Raw genomic sequence first — 20,451 nt, 5'->3', positions numbered from 1 at the left:
AAGAAAGAGAAAAAGAATCAAAAAAGCAGATCACATCTTGTAATTGAGGTTCTTAAAAGAATTCAAAAAAAAGGATTTCATTTCTTAACCTTCTCAAGGACTTTTTGACTTCTAGATTGCAGGAAGCAAGTTGTCTTAATTGTTTGCATAATTCCTCTAACAATTAAAAATACAATGTTGTGGAGATGGCCCAAACTGTAATTCAGTCTATTACATGTGTCAAAATGAATGAACAATTTTTTTTACAACTGAAACCAATAAGCATGAAGCGCCTACACTATGCCAGGGCCCAGAAATACAGAGGCAAAAACTAGAACAGTTACTGTCTTCTAGAAGCTTACATTCTACTAGAAAAAACAACATGTACCCAGATAAGAAGAATGCAAAAGTAACTGAGAGGGTGGTGAGGGAAGGCAAGGGAAGACTAAGAGCTAAGGGAATCAGGAAAAATCTCTTGCTGGAGGTGAGACTTGGGCTGAGCCCTAAACAAAGCCAGGGATTCCAAGGGACCAAAATGGAGAGAATTCCAGCGAGAGTATCAAGAGAGCCCACTTGCCTGATTTAGAGAGCCTGGTTTACCCATCTTTGGAAAATACCCCCTAAAAAAACTGATGCACTCCTCTAAGCAGTAACTATTTTCCATTGTTCTCCTCAAAGAAAAGTGACAGAAAGATTGGCTGGTGACTCTCAGAAGGCTCTCTCTTCCCCCACATAGTGACCCAGGACTTGAGAATGTTACCTAAGGTGGAGATAACAATGCCCAAAGTCACCAGGGACTTGTTGATGCTGGCACCTTCAGTGATCCGGTCCTTACAATAGCTGGGGTCTGCCCTTTCACTGCAACACAAGCCAGGAAGAACCCAAAATTAGGAATGGGATACCTCCATTATTCCCAGCCCCTGAATGCTTCATAAAGTCTCTCTTGGGCACAATGACAGAGTGCAAGATTCGGAGTCAGGGGGCCTCTTCTACTCCTTACCAATATGACCTAAGAGACATATCACAATATTTCTCTATGCTTTAGAATCTTCATTTGTAAAATAGGCATGGTTGGACAAGAGAACTTATAAGTTCCCTAAGTCTATGATCCCAAAGCAAAGTTCTGGTTGCATGAATTATTAAGCAGTTTTAAAATAAGCATTTCTGCCTGATTTAATATTCTGGTAGTTAGGGGACACCCATCACTCAAGATTTGTTTTTGTCTATATGCAGCCATGAGGGCCCTCAAATTAGAATAGCAGGCAATCAATACATCCATTAATAAAGCACTGGAACATCCATAAAATAATTAATACATTCATCTAATAAATGCCCTGTGTGAGGTATAAGGCATACAAAAAGGAAAAAAAAAACTGACACCATTCATGATGTCCCAGAGCTCAAGAATAAGGTCCTTTCCAATACACCAAAGACAATATTAATGGCCGCCCCTAAAAATTTGTAATTTGCTTCCCTTCTGATCAGTTCCACTACAAATAAGGAAAGTTTGGTAAACTTGGACCTTCATCCACCCAAACAGAATCTCAACAACAACTTAATTAAGTTTCCAAATAATTTGCTTCTTACTTTCCTCAGGATGTCTGCAAGGTATATAAAGCTCTGACAAAGCTCACAGGCAATTTAATGGTAATATGAGCATGGCAGTGACACCTGGGACTTGACAGAGAAATCACGATTACCTGCCTGCCAGATCCACCAGGTTGATTTTGCTGGCTACTTCAGAAGACAGGTTGTTTTCCAAGACAGCCTAAAGGAAGAAATACATTTAAATGTCATCAGGAACAAATGGATTGAAACAGGTAAGAGTACTGGAGTCTGGAGTCAGGAAGACCCAAGTTCTAATCTGACCTCTGTGTGACCATGGGCAAGCCACTTAACTTCTATTTGCCTTAATCCACTGGAGAATAAAATGGCAAACCACTCCAGAATCTTTTCCAAGAAAATCCCTTGGACAGTACTAGCATGCTAAGGTCTTTGGGGCCATGAAGAGTCAGACATTACTGGATCACCAAACAACAACAGAAATGGATTAGGTTTCAGGGCAACTTTCCAATTTTACTAGGGTTTGTTTTGGTCAACTGCAAAATAAGAATTTGCTCAACAACAAGCTTCTTTGATATAAGTGTCTTTACCAAGATGTATAAGGGAATGATTCAAACTTATTAAAATTAGAGTCATTCACCCAATTGATAATGGTCAAAGGATATGATTAGGTAGTTCAAGTTATCAACAACCACATGAAAAATAAAATCATCAATATTCAGAGAAATGAAAATAAAGGCAGCTGAGGTTGTATCTCACACTATCAGATCCAAAAAAAGGGAAATGACAAATGTTGGTGGGGCTTCATAAAAACAGTCTGAAAGCACTGATGGTGGGAGTGTGAATTGATCCAGCCATTCTGGAAAGCAAACTAAAACTGTGTCCCCAAAGTTACTAAATTATACATAACCCTTGATTCTCTGAGACCATTGCTAGGCACATACCCCAAGAGATCAAATAAAGAGGAAAAGAATCCATATTTAATAAAACTAACCTATATAAACATAGAGTTATCCTTAGATTGTGAACTCCTTGAGAACAAAAAACTGTCTTTTTTCTCCTTTTGTATTTTCAGGGTTTGGCACAGTGCCTAGAAAATAGTAGGAGCTAAATAAATGTTAACTGAATTGAACCTAGACCTTTAAATTGAAATGATCATACCTTGATGGATTTGCTCACTCCATCAGTTTAATTAATCAGGGACAATTGGGGGGGGTGGGGAATCTGTGATGGAGAATACCATTAGTAGCCAGAGAAAGAACTGTGGAATTTGAATGAAGACCAAAGATTATTGTCTTCAATTTTTAAAAAGTTGTCTTAAAGGGGCAGCTAAGTGGTGCAGTAGAAAGAGCACTGGCCCTAGAGTCCGGAGTACCTGAGTTCAAATGCAGCCTCAGACACTTAATAATTACCTAGCTATGTGGTCTTGGACAAACCACTTAACCCCATTTGCCTTGCAAAAAAACCTAAAAAAAAAAAAACGTTGTCTTAAGTATTACATAATTTTTCTATCCCTAATATTTTCTTTCTTCCTTAAGGACATATTTTTTCCCAACACATTCAATATTGATCTATGCTTATCATATGCAAACAATGTAAAGATTATCAGATTGCCTTCTGTTGAGGGAGGGGAGAGGAAAGCGAGAGAGGGGAAAAAATTGCAAAATTCAAAACTTAGCAAAAAATGATTGGTAGAAACTATTGTATATAATTGGAAAACAAATAAAATATTTATAAAATAAAATAATTGAAATGATCACTATTGATTCTTTATCATTTTCTTATTGCTCCTATTTATAGCGGAGCTTGTCCTGTAGCTGCTTATATTCAGTAACTGCTTTTGTCCTGTAAATGGTTCAGAATTCAGTTCTTCTGTAATAGGTTAAGTTCAGTAATCCAGCTCTTGTGTTAATCATTGCTCAATTCTTACCTCAAGTGGCCTTGGGAAGGCGAATGAATACAAGGGAACCTAATATCTCTTTCAAGAATGTACAGTTAGCTGTCCAAAAGTCTGGGGTCATTATCATAAGCCTCCAGGTGGACTCAAACAATGAACACTTCATCACAAGGAAGGAAGGAGGGAGTTGTTGCTAGCTCCCATTATCAAACTTTCAATCAATTATGCTGCTCCCTGAACCTCAGATCTTTAATGAATCAAATTGTCTCCTATAATGCTACGCTATGATGTTACTTACCCTATTTTGTACTCCCTGAGATCTATAAACTATCCTCCTTATTTGGAGTCTCAACTCACTGAGGAAACTGCAATCCCTATTTATAAGTAGAATAATGCTTATACCTCATTCTACCTATTTTTCATTGCTACAAAGGTTTGCAAAGTGCTTAACATTTAGCCCTCACAATAATCCTGTGAGGTAGGTAAAACCATTCTCTCCATTTTACCAATCAGGAAAAGTGAGACAGACAGAGGTTAAGTGGCTTGCCTAGGGTCCCAGGATCAATAAGTGCTTGAGGCACGATTGAACTCTGGTCTTTTTGATTCCAAAATCCACCATTTTCATCTAGCCACTGCTTCAGCAAGATAATACTTACCTAGAATGAGAGCTAAGGTGTAAGCATCTTTTGGGGAACAGCTAAACAAATAATGACATATAAATATAATGGAATATTACTTTGACATTAGAAATGACAAAGAGGACAGTTTCAGAGAAACCTGGGAAGACTTGTATAAACTAATGCTAAGAGAGCTGATCAGAACCAGATAAACTTATAGTATAACAGCATTGTAAAAATGGACATTTTTGAAAAATTTTAAAACTCTGATTGATGCACTGTTTAGACAAAATTCCAAATGAAGATGATAAAGAATTCTACTCAACTGCTAACGGAAAGGTGATTGACTAAACATGTAAAAAGAGAAATATGGTTCCTTAGCCAAGGCCAATATAGGAATTTCTTTACTTACTTATGATTATTTATTTATTTATTTATTTATTTATTTATTTGCCTTTTGCAAGGCAAATGGGGTTAAGTGTGGTCCAAGGCCACAAAGCTAGGTTATTAACTGTCTGGGACCACATTTGAACTCAGGTACTCCTGACTCCAGGGCCGGTGCCTTATCCACTGTGCCACCTAGCCACCCCATAACATGATAATTTATTACAAAAGTTTGGTTTCCTTTTTTTTCCCCAAAGGAAGTGGGAGAGAAAAATAAATAAATACTGGATAATTTTTTTAAAATAAAATTTAATTTTTAAAAATGAGTGCTGGGGCAACTAGGTTTCACAGATCATAAAAGCCTGTCAATTCTTATCTCAAGGAATTTTTTTTTTTTAGGTTTTGTTTGCAAGGCAAATGGGGTTAAGTGGCTTGCCCAAGGCCACACAGCTAGGTAATTATTAAGTGTCTGAGACCAGATTTGAACCTAGGTACTCCTGACTCCAAGGCCGGTGCTTTATCCACTATGCCACCTAGCCACCCCTATCTCAAGGAATTTAACTGGCCCTGGGAAGGCAAATGAACACAAGGGAGTTAGGCCTAATATCTTTATGCTTTCTTTCAAAAATGGACGGTTAGCTGTCTAAAAGTCTGGGTCATTATCATAAGCTTCCAAACTATGAGCACTTCTTCATCACAAGGAAGGAGGGGAGCCATCTTGCTAACTCCCATTATCATACTTTCAACCAATTATGCTGTTCCCTGCATCACTAGAGTCGGGTTTAAAGTTCAAAAATGGCCTCAAGACACTAGCTGTGTGACCTATGTGTCACTTAACCCTATTTGCCTCAGTTTCCTCACCTGTATAATGACCTGGAGAAGGAAAATGGCAAAACACTGCAATATCTCTGCCAAGAAAACCCCAAATGGGGCCACAAAGAGTCAGACATCACTGTAAATGATACCGAACAACAACAAACAACAATAAACATTTATTAAGTACCTACTAAATGCTAGATTGGTCCAAAGGTTCAAGGCTAAGATTACTTAAACTGGGGGGGGGGGGGGATAGGTGGTGCAATGACTAAAGTGCTAGACCTGGAGTCAGGAAGACCTGAGTTCAAATCTGGTCTCAGACACATCTAGCTGTATGATCCTGGGCAAATCACTTAACCCTGTTGCCTCAGCTTTCTCAACTGTCAAATGAGATGGAGGAGGAAATGGCAGATCATTAGTGTACTTTTGCCAAGAAAATCCCCCAAAAAGTACAACACAACTGAAAAAGACTAAACAATCCAGATTTAAATCCTGATTTAGTCACTTACTATTTCTGTGACCTTGGGAAATAATCTAATCTCTTTGAGCCCACGGTTTGCCCACATATAGAATAAATGGATTGGACCTGATTATAACTAAGTCCTTTCCAGCTCTAAATATGACACAGTTCTGAATCCTGTACAGTAAACCATGACCCTTCAACAGCTAATAGATGGAGTCCACAAAGTCAATAAATTCCAGTACTCAGAAGAGATGATACAATGGGAAGAGTTAATACCCATTCTTATCCTGGGCAAGGCCATATGCTGGTTCCCCCATCCAAGGTCCCCCATCATCTTTGCATGAACTTGGATGTTTTTGTGTGTGCCCAATACTCCCTCGAGGAGTAGCCATTCCTGGAGGTTGAATCTTGGGAGGGTTGGCTACCCACCCAGAGGTTCAATGTTTAATTAATTTCATAACCTTGGCTGTCTTCCCAGGTCATGCACATACTCTTCACATAGTCATGCATGTACTCTTCACATGTCCTGGTTAAGTGCCAAAAAAAGCTTATATAAGCCCATTGGCAATGTGCCACCTTTGTCTGGGACCCCTTAAAAGTCCCTAACATTGACCAGCCCCTCAGAAATTCACCCATAGAAAGAACACTTTGCCTGGGACATTTTCCCAATCACAACTCTGAAAGGTTGTGATTTGGAACTCCCCAGTTGCTGTGGATTCAGATGTTGGTGCTCCCCTGATGGGGGTGATGTTTTCTTTTAATATCTATCTTCATGTAGGCTTTGTTTTTTTTCTTTTTTTTTTTTTTTTTTTTTTAGGATTTTGCAAGGCAAATGGGGTTAAGTGGCTTGCCCAAGGCTACACAGCTAGGTAATTATTAAGTGTCTGAGGCCAGATTTGAACTCAGGTACTCCTGACTCCAGGGCCAGTGCTCAATCCATTGTGCCACCTAGCCGCCCCAACGTCACCTAGCCATCCCAATGCCACCTAGCCACCCCCCTCTTCTTTGTATTAAATTGGGACTTATTGGTTACTTTTGCTGTAAAACTGATTTAAAGTATATTTTGTTTGTTTCTTTTGTTTGTTCGGTAGGAGCGAATAGAAACCAAAACTCCTTAATCAAACAGTTTTCAAGAGGAAGATGAGTTCATTTGCTAGTTCTGCCATTCTCCTCTTGAACCACATTGAACAAGATAGTTGCCCTCTCTGGGTCCTCATTCCTCCATTTATAAAAAGCAAGAGGTTTACAGTGACCTCTAAGATATTTCTAAACTCTAAATCTCTCCATCTATGCCCTAGTTTCATAAAGATAAGCAGAGAGCTCTATGATATATGAGACTCCTGTGCAAAATTTCTAGGGGCATCTGAACTCTGCTCGTCTCCTCTCAGGAAACTGCAGAATATTTAAGTTTTTAGGAAAATGCCGGATTGTCCCTAAGATTGTTGTCGTCAAGCCATTTCAGTCATGCTGAATGCTTCAGGACCCCATTTGAGATTTTCTTGGCAAAGAGTGGTGTGGTTTGTCATTTCCTTCTCCAGCTCATTTTACAGATGGCAAAATTGTCCAGGGTCATAAAACTAGTAAGTATTTGAGGCCAGATTTGAATGTGTGAGGATTAATCTTCCTGATTCCAAACCAGTGCTCTATCCACTATATTATCTTAGTATGATTTTTGTCAGCAGTGCACAACTGCAGGTAAGAAGCTTGTAGCAAGAACCCTATTTCTACTATCTGCCTTTTTTTTCACTGAATGTGAGTTCTCTGAGCACCCCTACCTGCTATGAGCATAGCTTTCTAAAAAACTGGGGAGCTTTTCTCTTTAAATTTTATTATTATTATTATTATTATTATTATTATTATTATTTATTACACCCTAAATTGGAAGACTGACATGAAAGTGCTCTGAAAATAAAACATATTCTATAATTGAACTAGTATTATCAAAATAATTACAACAACAACAAGATTGAGGATTCATCTATTACAGCCCATGAAGGCTTACAAAGTACTTTACAAACAAATCACTTCATCCACACAGCAGTCCTAAGAAATAGGTGCTAGGACAATCTCCATTTTATAGATGAGGAAACTGAGGTAGAAGATCACTGACCCAGAGTTGCACAGGTAATAAATATCTGAGACAGGATTTGAACTCAGATCATCTTGACTACAGATTCAGCACTCAACCCACCATACCACCTAGTACCCTTTGTATACATGTGACTTACTTAGACTATTTACAAATCATCAGTTAATTACATAAAAGCAAATTAATAATTGAGAAAGGAGGGAAAAAGAAAGGAGAGAGAAATGAGATGGGTGAATGTAAGGAAAAGAAAAGTCACTCAGACTTAAGAAAAAATAACCAACCTGAGTATAGTAGATGGTGAAGATGGCATGGGATCTACTGCTGGCCTCATGAACATGGGTAGCTGCTGTGATTCTGTGTACATAAGGAAAGACATACAGAACAATAACAATGAATATAATGTATATAGGTGCTGGACGAAAGCATATGAAATGTTACAATTGAGACTGAAATATGAGAATATCAAAGGTGACTTTGGTAGGAGCATAAACCCCAAAACAGAATCTACCTTTATGATGCTATACTAAAGGAAGACAATGGCCAAATTGACTTTCCAAAGCTCTTTCTCTATTCTAACTTCTTTGGCATGTTCTAATCTGTCATTTCTGTCCTTGAAATTTCTAACAAGGCCTCAGATAAGGTAGATATAACCTCAGCATCATGGCTCAACCCTAAACTAAGGGCAAGAACATTCTGAAAGTGATGGGAACAAAAGTTCCCAAGACAATCCTAAGAAGAAATAGAAAGATGGGAATTGTGGATATTTCAAAGACAGAGATGACAAATTAGACATATAGAAACTAGAACAGAGAAAGAACTTTGGAAAATCAGCTAAGCCATCTTGCTTTCAAGTTATAAAAGGACAGAGCTAAGCCCTGGAATCAATGCTGAATAGAATTGCATTCTGATACAGTGGGGAAAACCCCTGATTTGAAAAACCCCTGGGTTTGAATCTTAGCTCTGCTATTTATGTAATCTTGACCACATCATATTTCCCTTCTGAATCTCATTTTTCTCTTATGTCAATGATGGAATTTGTTTTAATGATCTTATGTAAGATCCTTTCAGGCTTTAAATTCTATAATTCTAAAACTAAGTCCAGTTTCAGAAGCCACAAGGATAGTTTCTGAAGCCAGATTATCCCTGACAACAGATGTGTGTTCACAAGGGGCAGGAGAGCTGAGGCCAAAAATTGATGCAGATATCAAAGAATATTACCTGTTTGCTACACCTTCTTCCAAGAGACCAATTATTTGCTTAGAGTTGGTAACCACATGCTGAGATAAGCCTGTTCATTTTACAAAAGGAGGAAGAAAAGGGAAATATTATTTTTAAGTACAGCTTATGCTATCCCCTGAAAGATAAAATCAGCTGAGCTCATATTCAATCATTTCTTTGTTCATTTATTTGACAAGTATTTATGTACCTACAATGACACTGTGTTAAATTACAAAGTAAAATAGAGCCAAGTCCTTTAAGGAGCTCAGAATCATAAAAGCTTAAATCCCAACAAAGATGTCAAGTATATCATTAAGTATCAAAGGAGAGTGGTATAAGCAATAAATACTAATAAACAACAGGAAACTAGGTGGTGCAGAAGATAAAAAGTACTGAGCCCGGAGTCAGGAACACTCATCTTCATGAGTTCAAAACCTGCCCCAGATATGCACTTAGCTACGTGACCCTGGGAAAGTCACTTAACTATTTACCCCAGTTTCCTCCTCATCTGTAAAATGAGCTAGAGAAGGAAATGGAAAACTACTCCAGTATCTTTGCCAAGAAAACCCCAAATAGAGTCATGAAGAGTCAGACACGACTGAAACAACAGAATAACAACTAAAAGAAACCAGAGGAGAGAATGACAGAAGTTTGTGGGCTGGAGTGGTCCTCCTCGAAGGAGATGGAACTCAAGCTTTAAAGGATGTATATAGTTTTAAAAAATAAGAATTAAACTCTACTTTAAAAAAATCCTTCCCTTATGATTTCTCTCTCATCACATTCAACTGGAAAAAATGTAAAGACTAACAGATTGCCTTCTGTGGGGGGATGGGGGAGGGAAGCAAGATTAGGGGGAAAACTGTAAAACTCAAAATAAATAAAAACTTTCTTAAAAAAAAATCCTGGGGCAGCTAGGTGGTACAGTGGATAGAGCATCAGCCCTGGAAACAGGAGGACCTGAGTTTCAGATATTTAGTAATTGCCTAGCTGTGTGACCTTGGGCAAGTCACTTAACCTCATTGCTTTAAACTTTAAAAAATCCTTCCTAAAATGGATGAATAAATAATGGTATATGAATACAATGGACTATGATTGTTTTGTAATAAATCATGGGCAACAGGACTTTAGAAAAGCCTGGAAAGATTTGCATTAGGTGATGCTGAGTGATGTAAGAACATTATACATAATAACAGATACATTATGAGATGATCAACTATGATGGAAAGTCAAAATAGTATGCTCTGATCTGCATTCAGACTCCAAAGTTCTTTCTCTAAATGTAGATGGTATTTTCTATTACAAGTCCTTTAGAACTGTCTTGGATCACTGTACTGCTAAGAGGAGCTAAGTCTGTAATAACTGATCATCATACAATGTTGCTGTTACTGTGTACACTGTTATTCTGGTTCTGCTCACTTCTCTCAGTATTAGTTCATATAAATTTTTCCAGATTTTCCTGGTCTACCCACTCATGATTTCGAACAGAACAATAGTACTCCATAATATTCATATACTACATTTTAGCCATTCCCCAACTGATGGGCATTCCCTCAGTTTCTAATTCTTTGCCACCACAAAAAGAGCTACTATAAATATTTTTGAACATGTGGATTTCTTTTCCCTTTTGGGGATACAGACCTAATAATGGTATTGATGGAACAACAGTTATGTACAATTTTATAACCTATTCTCAAGAATTGTTGGATCAGTTCACAATTCTATCAACCAGTATTTAATGAAATCAGTAAATGCCATGATCTGGTCAGATGAGCAGGTACCAAGAGTTCAGCATTTGGCCACTGAGGAGATTGAATCATGTTCCTATCACAGTCTCAGTTCAACAAATAGATAAAGCTGAAGAGATACTTATCCAGCCTAGAACCAGAAGACTGCTCTAAGCCTTGTGTTGAAAGACTCAAACACCCAACTCATCAATGGCCTCTCCCTAGGGGTCTAAGGGTTTTCAGTTTCCTCCCCAGAGGGAACAAAATAAGAGAGTCCAGCCCTACCTGATGGGTAACATGATCCGACCCAATAACAGGTCATAGTCTGCAAAGTTTTATACAAATAATCCTGCAAATACATCTCTTCCACTTTCCAACTTCTGAAACTGTCACTGAGTTTGAGCAGGGGACTTCAATAATGTCAAATGTCAGACTACCAACCAGTTTTTATTTTGGTCTCCAATCTCAGCGTTTATGGCATTTATTCTGAATTTTGGTCCCTAACTCTCCTTCCCAGGTTTTTCTGTCCAGACCCAGGCTACCAATTTGCAGATGTACAGTAACAATAGTCTTACCTTGTACATAAGGGCCTGTCTCTGGGTGTTCCCTAACACGCAGGGTGTAGGGCTTTTTCTGATCAGACTGTTTCAGCAGATCTCGTACACGCTCATTGTAGATTTCTAGGAAACTAGAGAAAAGAAATAAAAAGGAGACAGTATTAATTCTTAGTCTAACAGGAAAAGAGATGGGCTAAGGATTAGCAGCAGGCTTTGAACCAAGGTTTGCTTCTAAAATATTAATATGTGACCTTGGATAGTTGAGTTCCTCATTTTATTTATCTGTGAAATGGGAAATCATAGCCTAAAGTGTGAAAAGAACAAAAGGCAACATGAATTTAAGTCCTGGCTAAGTGATAAAGGGCAATTGCTTAACTTTTGAGGCCCTCAGTTCTCTCAACAATAAAATGAAAAGATTGCATTAAAGCAGGATTTCTTAATTACATTTCAGGGAGTCCACAAATTTGGATGGGAAAAATTATATCTTTATTTTCACTAATCTTTAATTGAGATTTAGCATTTCCTTCCATTAAAATTCAAAAACAAACATTATTTTGAGAACAGATAGGGCGGCTAGGTGGCTCAGTGGAAAGAGCACTGACCCTGGAGTCAGGAGTACCTGAGTTCAAATCTGACCTCAGACACTTAATAATTACCTAGCTGTGTAGCCTGGGGCAAGCCACTTAGCCCCATTGCCTTGCAAAAAGAAAAAAAAGAGAATGGATCCATTCATCAGTCTGCCAAAGGGGAAGGGGGGGGGCATCCAAGACATAAATGAAGGTGAGCTCTGACTGGCTCCATTTCTAGTCTGCACCAGTTTACCTCTCCTTAGGCAGACCTCACCCCACCACAAGTACTCTCTCAATAGCTCACCAGAATTAATAAGAGTGCCTGATTAATTTTAGCCCTACTAGAGGCAACAAGCATTTATTAAGCACCAACTATATATACCAGGCACAAGGAAATGACAGTCCTTGCAGACTACTGCAATTAGGAACTCTGAGCTTGGGTGATTCACCAGTCTCAGTCTCTTTAGTAGCAGGGATGCCCAGCTAGCAACAACAAAAAAAATAAAAAATTTATGAACTAGACAATATAAAGGACTCTTTCAGCTCTATCATTCTATGATCTTAAAGCTCAAAGGAGTTAATATAAGTCAAATGCCCTGTGACCTTAAAGCAGGACCAGGAAACCTCCAGTTAGCAGGCCATATTGAGTAGTGTTGTCAAGGCAACTGCAAGCAAAATTCAAAATTCAATAAATCAGACAACTTTTTAGGGGTGAATTAATTAAATATTTGATCAAATATAGCCCTTGAATGATATGAATCATTGGTTATAAATAACCAAATGGCACTTGGCAGAAAAAAAGGTTCCCTACCCCTGCCCTAAAGGATTCTATCAAGGTCAACAGAATTTAAAAACAGTTTATGATATTTGCTATTGTTTCGTCGTAAGATTTTTTATTTCCACAGAAACCGGAGTTCAACACTCAGGAGGTAATTTAAATGCAAAAGGATTGTGCATCATAGTCATAGTTATCACGTGATTCGTTGAACTCATGAAGTTCAAAAGACAAGCAGAATTATAAAATAAGTTGGAATTTTTTTTTTTTAGATTTTGCAAGGCAATGGGGTTAAGTGGCTTGCCCAAGGCCACACAGCTAGGTAATTATTAAGTGTCTGAGGGCAGATTTGAACCCAGGTACTCCTGACTCCAAGACCGGTACTCTAATCCACTGCACCACCTAGCCACCCCAGTTGGAAACAATTTTAAGGACCATGCAATCCAGATTCCTTTTCACAAGGCCAGGAGGGGCAATCTTGCCCCATGTCACTCAATTAGAAGGAAAGCCAGAAAAATAAGACCTAGGTGTCCTGACTCCAAGTCCAGTCCTCTTCCCTTGCTTGAAAACATCTGCCATGGAGTCAGACATGTAGTACTGTGATTAATTAAAATGGAAAAATATTTTAAAAAATTATACAGCAAGGCTTTAACCCCTTCAGGGCTAAGAGTCACAAATCTAGATTTGCAGAATAATAGCAAATATGGCTGAGCTTCTAAAAAGCAGTAGTGGCTGGAGGAAAAAGAAGCAAGTTTTGGAAAAGAATGTGAGAGATGACAGAGAACTTCCTTATTCTTCCCAACTTCTCCTCAGGTGGGGGAGGAGGGGAGAAAATGGAGGAGAGAGAGAAAATAGAGTAGAGAGAGAGAGAGAGAGAGAGAGAGAGAGAGAGAGAGAGAGAGAGAGAAACTAAAATAGCAATCATAATTCACAACTATAGAGGAAGCTCTGTAGTTACTGTAAAGCAGTGGAAAGAGAGAGAGCTGGGCTTGCAGTCAAAAGATTAAGGTTCAAATATCAGATTCTGCCACTTATTTATCCTGTGACCTTAAGCAAATCATTCATGCTCTGGTCCGCTGCTTCCTCATCTATAAAACGAGGGGGTTGCACTACATGATCTCTGAAGTTCATTCCAGCTTTAAATCATTGACCTTAAGACTTTGCTATAGGTCTCAATTGTCATAAAACCAGATGTTTAGACAATTAATCAAGAAAATGAAACAATACTTAGATTAGACCAACACCTCACATCCTATACCAAGATAAGATCAAAATGGATACAGGATCTAGACATAAAAAACAATATTATAAGCAAACTAGAAGATCAAGGAATAGTTTACTTGTCATATCTATGGAAAGGGAAGCAATTTATGACCAAGGAAGAGATGGAGGAACAACATTAAAAATAAACTAGATAATTTTGATTATATTAAATTAAAAATCTTTTTGCACAGACAAAACTACTGTAACCAAGATCAAAAGAAATGTAGTAAATTGGGAAACAATTTTTATAACTAGTGTTTCTGACAAAGGACTCATCTCTAAAATATACAGAGAACTGAGTCAATTTTTAAAAAAAAAGACAATCCATTCCCCAACTGACAAACGGTCAAAGGATATACAAAGGCAATTTACAGATGAAGAAATCAAAGCAATCCATAGTCTTATGAAAAATTGCTCTAAATCACTAATTATTAGAGAAATGCAAATTGAAACATCTCTGAGGTACCACCTCACATCTCTCAGACTGGCCAATATGACCAGAAAGGACAATGATCAATGTTGGAAGGGATGTGGGAAATCTGGGACACTAATACATTCTTGATGGAGCTGTGAACTCATCCAACCTTTCTGGAGAGCAATTTGGAATTATGCCCAAAAGACAACAAAAATGTATATACCCTTTGATCCAGCAATACCACTACTGGATTTATATCCTGAAGAGATTATGAAAAAGGGTAAAAACATCAGCTGTACAAAAATGTTCATGTCAGCTCTATTTGTTGTGGCAAAGAAAAGGAAACTGAGGGAATGTCTATCAATTGTGGAATGTCTTAACAAATTGTGTTATATGTATGTGATGGAACACTATTGTTGTAATAGAACACAGGAGGGATGGGAATTCAGGGAAGCCTGGAAGGATTTGCAAGAACTGATGCTGAGCGAGATGAGCAAAACCAGAAGAACACTGTACACCCTAACAGCAACATGGGGGTGATGATGGACTTGCTCATACCAACAGGGCAACAATCAGGCACAATTTTGGGATATCTGCGATAGAGAATGCCATCTGTATCCTGAGAAAGAACTGTAGAGTTTGAACAAAGACCAAAGAATTTTTATGTACCTTTAATTTTTTTTTAAAAAATTGACTTATTATATAACTCTGCTATAGCTCATACTATATGTTTCTTCCTTAAGGATATCATTTCTCTCTCACCATATTCAACTTAGATCAATGGGAGTGATGAAAATTACTAACAAACTACCTTCTGTGAGGGGTGGGGGGGGTAGGGGGAGGGAAGCAAGATTGGAGGAAAAATTGTAAAACTCAAAATAAATAAAACCTTTCTAAAATAAAAAAAAAGAAAATGAAACAAGAGACAGGAGTTTTTCTTTTTGAAATTAGAAGGGGCGGCTAGGTGGTACAGTGGAGAGAGCACCAGCCCTGGAGTCAGGAATACTTGAGTTCAAATCCAGCCTCACACACTTAATAATTACCTAGCTGTGTGGCCTTGGGCAAGCCACTTAACCCCATTGCCTTGCAAAAACTAAAAAATAAATAAATAAATAAATTAGAAAAGAAGAATTAGGGAAATGCTAGGAATCATAAGGTGACACACTGGGACTGATATCAGGAAGACTCATCTTCCCAAATTCAAAACTAGCCTCAGATGCTTAACTAGTTGGGTGAGCTTGAACAAGTCACTTAACCCTATTTTCCTCAGTTTCCTCATCTGTAAAATAAACTGGAGAAGGAAATAGCAACCCACTCCAGGATCTTGCCAAGAAAACCCCAATGGAGTTATCAAGATTTGGACATGACTGAAAATGATTAAATAACAATAGGAATCATAGAGTTATAGTCATGTTACCTATTGATTTAAAGAAAATACTCTTGATTTAAAGAAAATAGTGCTATGGAACAAAAAAAATCTCTAAAATGCTCATATATTTATATACATTCTATACTCCTATGTGTATATAATATTTATTATATGTGTAGACGCACATACACATACATACACCTAACATATAGAGCTCTATTGTGAGGAAATCATTCTGTAATTTTTAAAGCATTACATCTGTGGAATGTATTCTTATTATTGGGGTGTCATGCTGGCCAGGGATATTTGTTGCTATGGTGCTAGCAGTTCAAAAGTTGAATCACCTTTTTGCCCTTCCTCAACAGCTTTCTCTCACCTACTCACACTGTGATACTGGCTGCTTCCCAGAAAACAAACCTGGAGGGAGGTCGGTCTTGATGAGAAAAACCAATTGTCAACATATGACCACATGAAGGAAGGGTAAAACAAAGATAAACCATATGAGTTCAACTGGTCTCCAGGAGACTTGCTTATTAATGTCATCTTAGGAGGAATGAGGAAGGAGTTTATAAATAACTGAAAACAGGAGAGGATACTTAGGAATATCTACGTCTTAAGATAAAATGTAAATGTAGGCTCTAAGGCCTCAAACTTTACCAATTCCTACCTTACTCTTATCCTGCATGGTGAAGGCGAGTTGGAATAGTCATCCTTCTTTGAGAAGAGGCCCTGTACAAACAAAAAATTAGGTGTTTCCTTTGTGATTTCAACAGAAAGGATTATTAAATAAGGTCCGTTTTGACAAAGGGTCCAGAATGAGAAGAAATTTCTATACCTCACATATCCGTGGTGTTAACCCCAAGGAGGCCTGAGGAGAAGAAGGAGAAAAAAACAATTACTTTATGTTGAGACTACACAGACCTCCACTCTACCTAGCCTCCCAGAAATAGCTTTAAGGATGGAAAGAATAGGTATGGGGTCTCCCTCCTTTTCAACTTATTTACAACAGCAAATACCTCAACCCATCATATAAACCAGTAAGGATCCAAGATAAGATTCTACTTGAGGGACAGATACTTAATTTAGCAAAGATTAAGAGGAAATTCCAAATTCCAATTGTCATATAATAATAATAATGACTAGTATTACACAATGCCTTAAGGTTTGCTAAGTATTTTACATATCTTATTTAATTCTCACAAAATTCTGTGAGACAGGCACTATTATTATTCCCATTTTACTGATGAGGAAACTGAGGCAGGCAGAGGTAAAGTGACTTGTCCAGTGTCATATGGCTAGGAAATATCTAAGGCAAGATCTGAATTCACTTCAAACAGTATATAATTCTATGAAAGAAAAAAATATCCTTCATGGGCAAAGAGAGCATAAAGATAGGCTAAGGTAGGAATAATCTCCTAGAAAGAGGAATGGGGAAAGGAGTCCTGATGAAGACTATTTCGGGTAATGTTCCTACATCACAATGAGACCATTCTGATGGGAAATGAGGGTAATTTCACCAAGAACCTGTATATTCCTACCTACGATATTTATCTTTCCTTCCTGACTTTTTAGGAACTTAGTAAAGAAAAGAGCAATCAGATGGGGCAATATATAAGAGCCCCAGGCCTGGAGAAAGACCTGAGTTAAAATATGGCCTCAGACATTAGTTGTGTGATCTTGGACAATTCACTTAACCCTGTTTACCTCAGTTTCCTCATCTGTAATATGAACTAGAGAAGGACCATTCTTGGGACCACCAAAAAGTGGACATGACTCAACAAAACCAAAACCACATTTCTAAAACCTGTGGAAGAGGGATATTCTTTTTTTCCCCAAGTTTTTAATATTTTTATGTAAAGTTTTGAATTACAAATTCTATCACTCCCTCCCTCCCCTGAGATGGTAAGCAATCAGATATAGGTGATGCATGTGCAACTATGTAAAACATTTCCATATTCATCATTTTATACAAGAACATTCAAATAAAAGAAAAAAATTTAAAGTGAAAAATAGCATTTTCAGCCTGTATTCAATCAATATTAGTTCTGTCTCTGTAGGAGGATAGTATGCTTCATCATTAGTCCTTTGGGATTGTCTTAGATCACTGTATTGCTGAGAACAGCTAAGTCATTCACAATTCTTCATCCTACAATATGGCTGCTACTGTTCTCCTGGTTCTGTTCACTTCCCAATATTTAAGTTCATGTAAGTCTTTTCAGGTATTTCTGAAATTGTCCCCTTTGTTATTTCTTATAGTACAATAATATACCATTACAGTTATAGACCACAGTTTGCTTAGCCATTTCCCAAATGATGGGCATCCCTTTGATATCCAATTCTTAGTCACTACCAAAAGTACAATTAAGTCTTTTCCCTCCTTTTTTTAGAGATCTTTGGGATATAGAACTAGCAGTGGTATTACTGGTTCAAAGGTTATGCACATTTTTATAGCTCTTCGAGCATAGGTACAAATTGCTCTCCAGAATGGTTAGATTAGTTCACAAACTTCACCAGGAGTGCATTAGTCACCCAGTTTTCACACTTCTCCAAAATCCAACATTTTCCTTTTTGATCATATTAGTTAATTTAATAAGTACTTACTTCAGAATTGTTTTAATTTGCATTTCTCTGCTCAATAGTGATTTAGAGCATTTTTTCATGTAACTACAGACAATTTTGATTTCTTTGTCTAAAACTGCCTATTCCTATACTATAATACTATAATTCTATAATTCTTGGGGAAGGACTTATATTTTTATAAATTTGATTCAGTTCTTTAGATATCTGAGAAATGAGACCTTTACTAGATATTCCTGTTGCAAAAATTTTCTTTCAGTTTTCTGATTTTCTTATAATTTTGGTTGCATTGGTTTTGTTTGTTCAAAAACTTTTTAATTTTATACAATCAAAATTAACCATTTTATATTTTTGCAATGCTTGCAAAGGGCCCCACCTATTGGTTTTTCCTTAAGTAATGATGTCTGATCTAGAGCTAAATCCTCAATCTCTACCCTCCCCTCCCCCCAAAAAAAGACCTTGTAAATACAATTTAAAATTTTGACCACACTAACCTTTGCTAGCAGCTAAGGATACTGCTGAGCTTTTTTCATAAAACTAAAGCTGTTTGCAGGCCAAGACCATCACACTACAGGATTAAATCATATCAGAAATTCAGGTTACCCATACATATGGTCCATCAAAGAAAGCTATAAAACAGTCCAGTATATTATGTTACTAAATCCAAGGCCCTGCTAAAATCTCATCTTTTATAGGAACCCTTTCCCAATCACCCTTAACGCCTTCCCTTAGCAGTGGTCTCCAATCTAGCCAGTATAAATCTTGTTTGTACACAGTCATCAGCACATCATTTCCCCCCATTAGACTGTGAGCTTCTTGAGATCGGGGGTTGGTTTTTTGGTCCCCCCCCCCACTTTTCTTGGTATCCCTAGTAAGCATTACAACTGACAAGCCATCTGGTGACAATGACAGACACCTAGACATTCAAATCAGAAAGTTTTGGTGCTTTTTGGACACTAGTCAAGACACATTTCATTCAATCCACAAACAAGACTAATGTTGGAGTTTCCCTAGAGGAAATAAAAAGTAGACCATAATGCATGCCAAGCTCTGCCTGTGGTCCTCTCTCTGCCGGGGGGGGGGGGGGGGTTATGTTTGTCCAAATAACTGTGGTACTTTACAGATCATGGAAGGGATCATGAACACAAGCCAATCGAGTTGTATTTTAATAGGTGGATAAGTAAAGTGGAGTAAAGTGGAGAGGGAAAACATGACAAGAACAGGATGAGAACAAAGGGATCAAAGTTAGAGTAAACACTGTGCTTAGAGATCAATGAGTTTAGAGACCACAGTATATGGAGAAAATTCAAAATTCCATGAGATAAGACTAGAAAAGGGGAACAGCACCAAATGGTGGGAGGGCCTTGAATGGCACATAAAGGAATTTGTGTATAATATATGTGTATAATACAGGTTTTTCAATTTGAAGCATGTTTGAAATGTTTGTTTTTATAAAGTAAACCTATATAAAATTCTTCATTGAATTCTGAAATAAAACCTTGCTCAGAAACAAAGTGTGTGTGTGTGTGTGTGTGTGTGTGCATGTATACTGTACTCAGGAATCAATTTATGAGCATTTAGTAACTGCCTACTGTGTTCCCAATACTGTGCTATGTTCAGGAGGCACAAAGACATGAGTGAGATAAATCTGACCCACAAAGCAGGTGGGAAACTGAGGGGAAATAACAATATTCACCCCATTAGTCGTTTCAGTTAAATGAATATGTCCTAAATTATCTTTATTGAATCTTCCTTCCTTTTTCCCCCCTCAGTGTAAATGCCCAGGCCTGTATGAATATTTGTGTATGCAAATTGTCCCCAAATACCAATTCTTCTTTCCTATCTACCTTAAAACCCTATTAAAAAATTCACCTTCCCCAGGACAGATCAGTACAAAGGCCAAGGTCACTCACCGGGGTCCCTATCATCGTATAAGTCTTTCCGGAGCCTGTCTGTCCATAAGCAAAGAGGCAGATATTGTAGCCTCTGGCCGCTCCGGAGAGCACCTCAGTCCCGAGATCCTGGAATACCTGCAACAATCAGATAAGAAGGTCCCTGAGTGAACAGAATCTTTCCACTAGGGGGAGGCAAGGGTTTATTTTTTCAATTAATCTAGATGTCAAGAATGTCCATGTCACCAGAATTATTAACTCTGCCATCCAAAAAAGACAACTAA

At 37.8% G+C, this 20,451-nt stretch overlaps 1 protein-coding gene across 4 annotated transcripts in view; it reads right to left on the bottom strand.

Moving 5' to 3' along the window:
* Nucleotides 1-20,451, bottom strand: part of STARD9 (StAR related lipid transfer domain containing 9) — a 152,830-nt gene that overhangs the window by 52,137 nt on the left and 80,242 nt on the right. For 3 of the 4 annotated variants that reach the window (XM_074235193.1, XM_074235196.1, XM_074235195.1), the window contains exons 4-11: nt 20,189-20,305; nt 16,534-16,566; nt 16,366-16,427; nt 11,326-11,438; nt 9,027-9,096; nt 8,090-8,162; nt 1,680-1,747; nt 740-837 (exon numbers count right to left, since the gene is read on the bottom strand). In XM_074235193.1, coding sequence (XP_074091294.1) covers nt 740-837; nt 1,680-1,747; nt 8,090-8,162; nt 9,027-9,096; nt 11,326-11,438; nt 16,366-16,427; nt 16,534-16,566; nt 20,189-20,305 — 634 coding nt within the window. The remainder of the gene's footprint in view (nt 1-739; nt 838-1,679; nt 1,748-8,089; nt 8,163-9,026; nt 9,097-11,325; nt 11,439-16,365; nt 16,428-16,533; nt 16,567-20,188; nt 20,306-20,451) is intronic. The other variant, XM_074235194.1, reaches the window with a different exon arrangement.

The sequence above is a fragment of the Macrotis lagotis genome, chromosome 4 (genome assembly GCF_037893015.1).
Source record: "Macrotis lagotis isolate mMagLag1 chromosome 4, bilby.v1.9.chrom.fasta, whole genome shotgun sequence".
Lineage (NCBI taxonomy): Eukaryota > Metazoa > Chordata > Mammalia > Peramelemorphia > Peramelidae > Macrotis > Macrotis lagotis.
The sequence above is the reverse complement of the archived record's forward strand: the minus strand, read 5'-3'. Positions and strand labels throughout refer to the sequence as shown.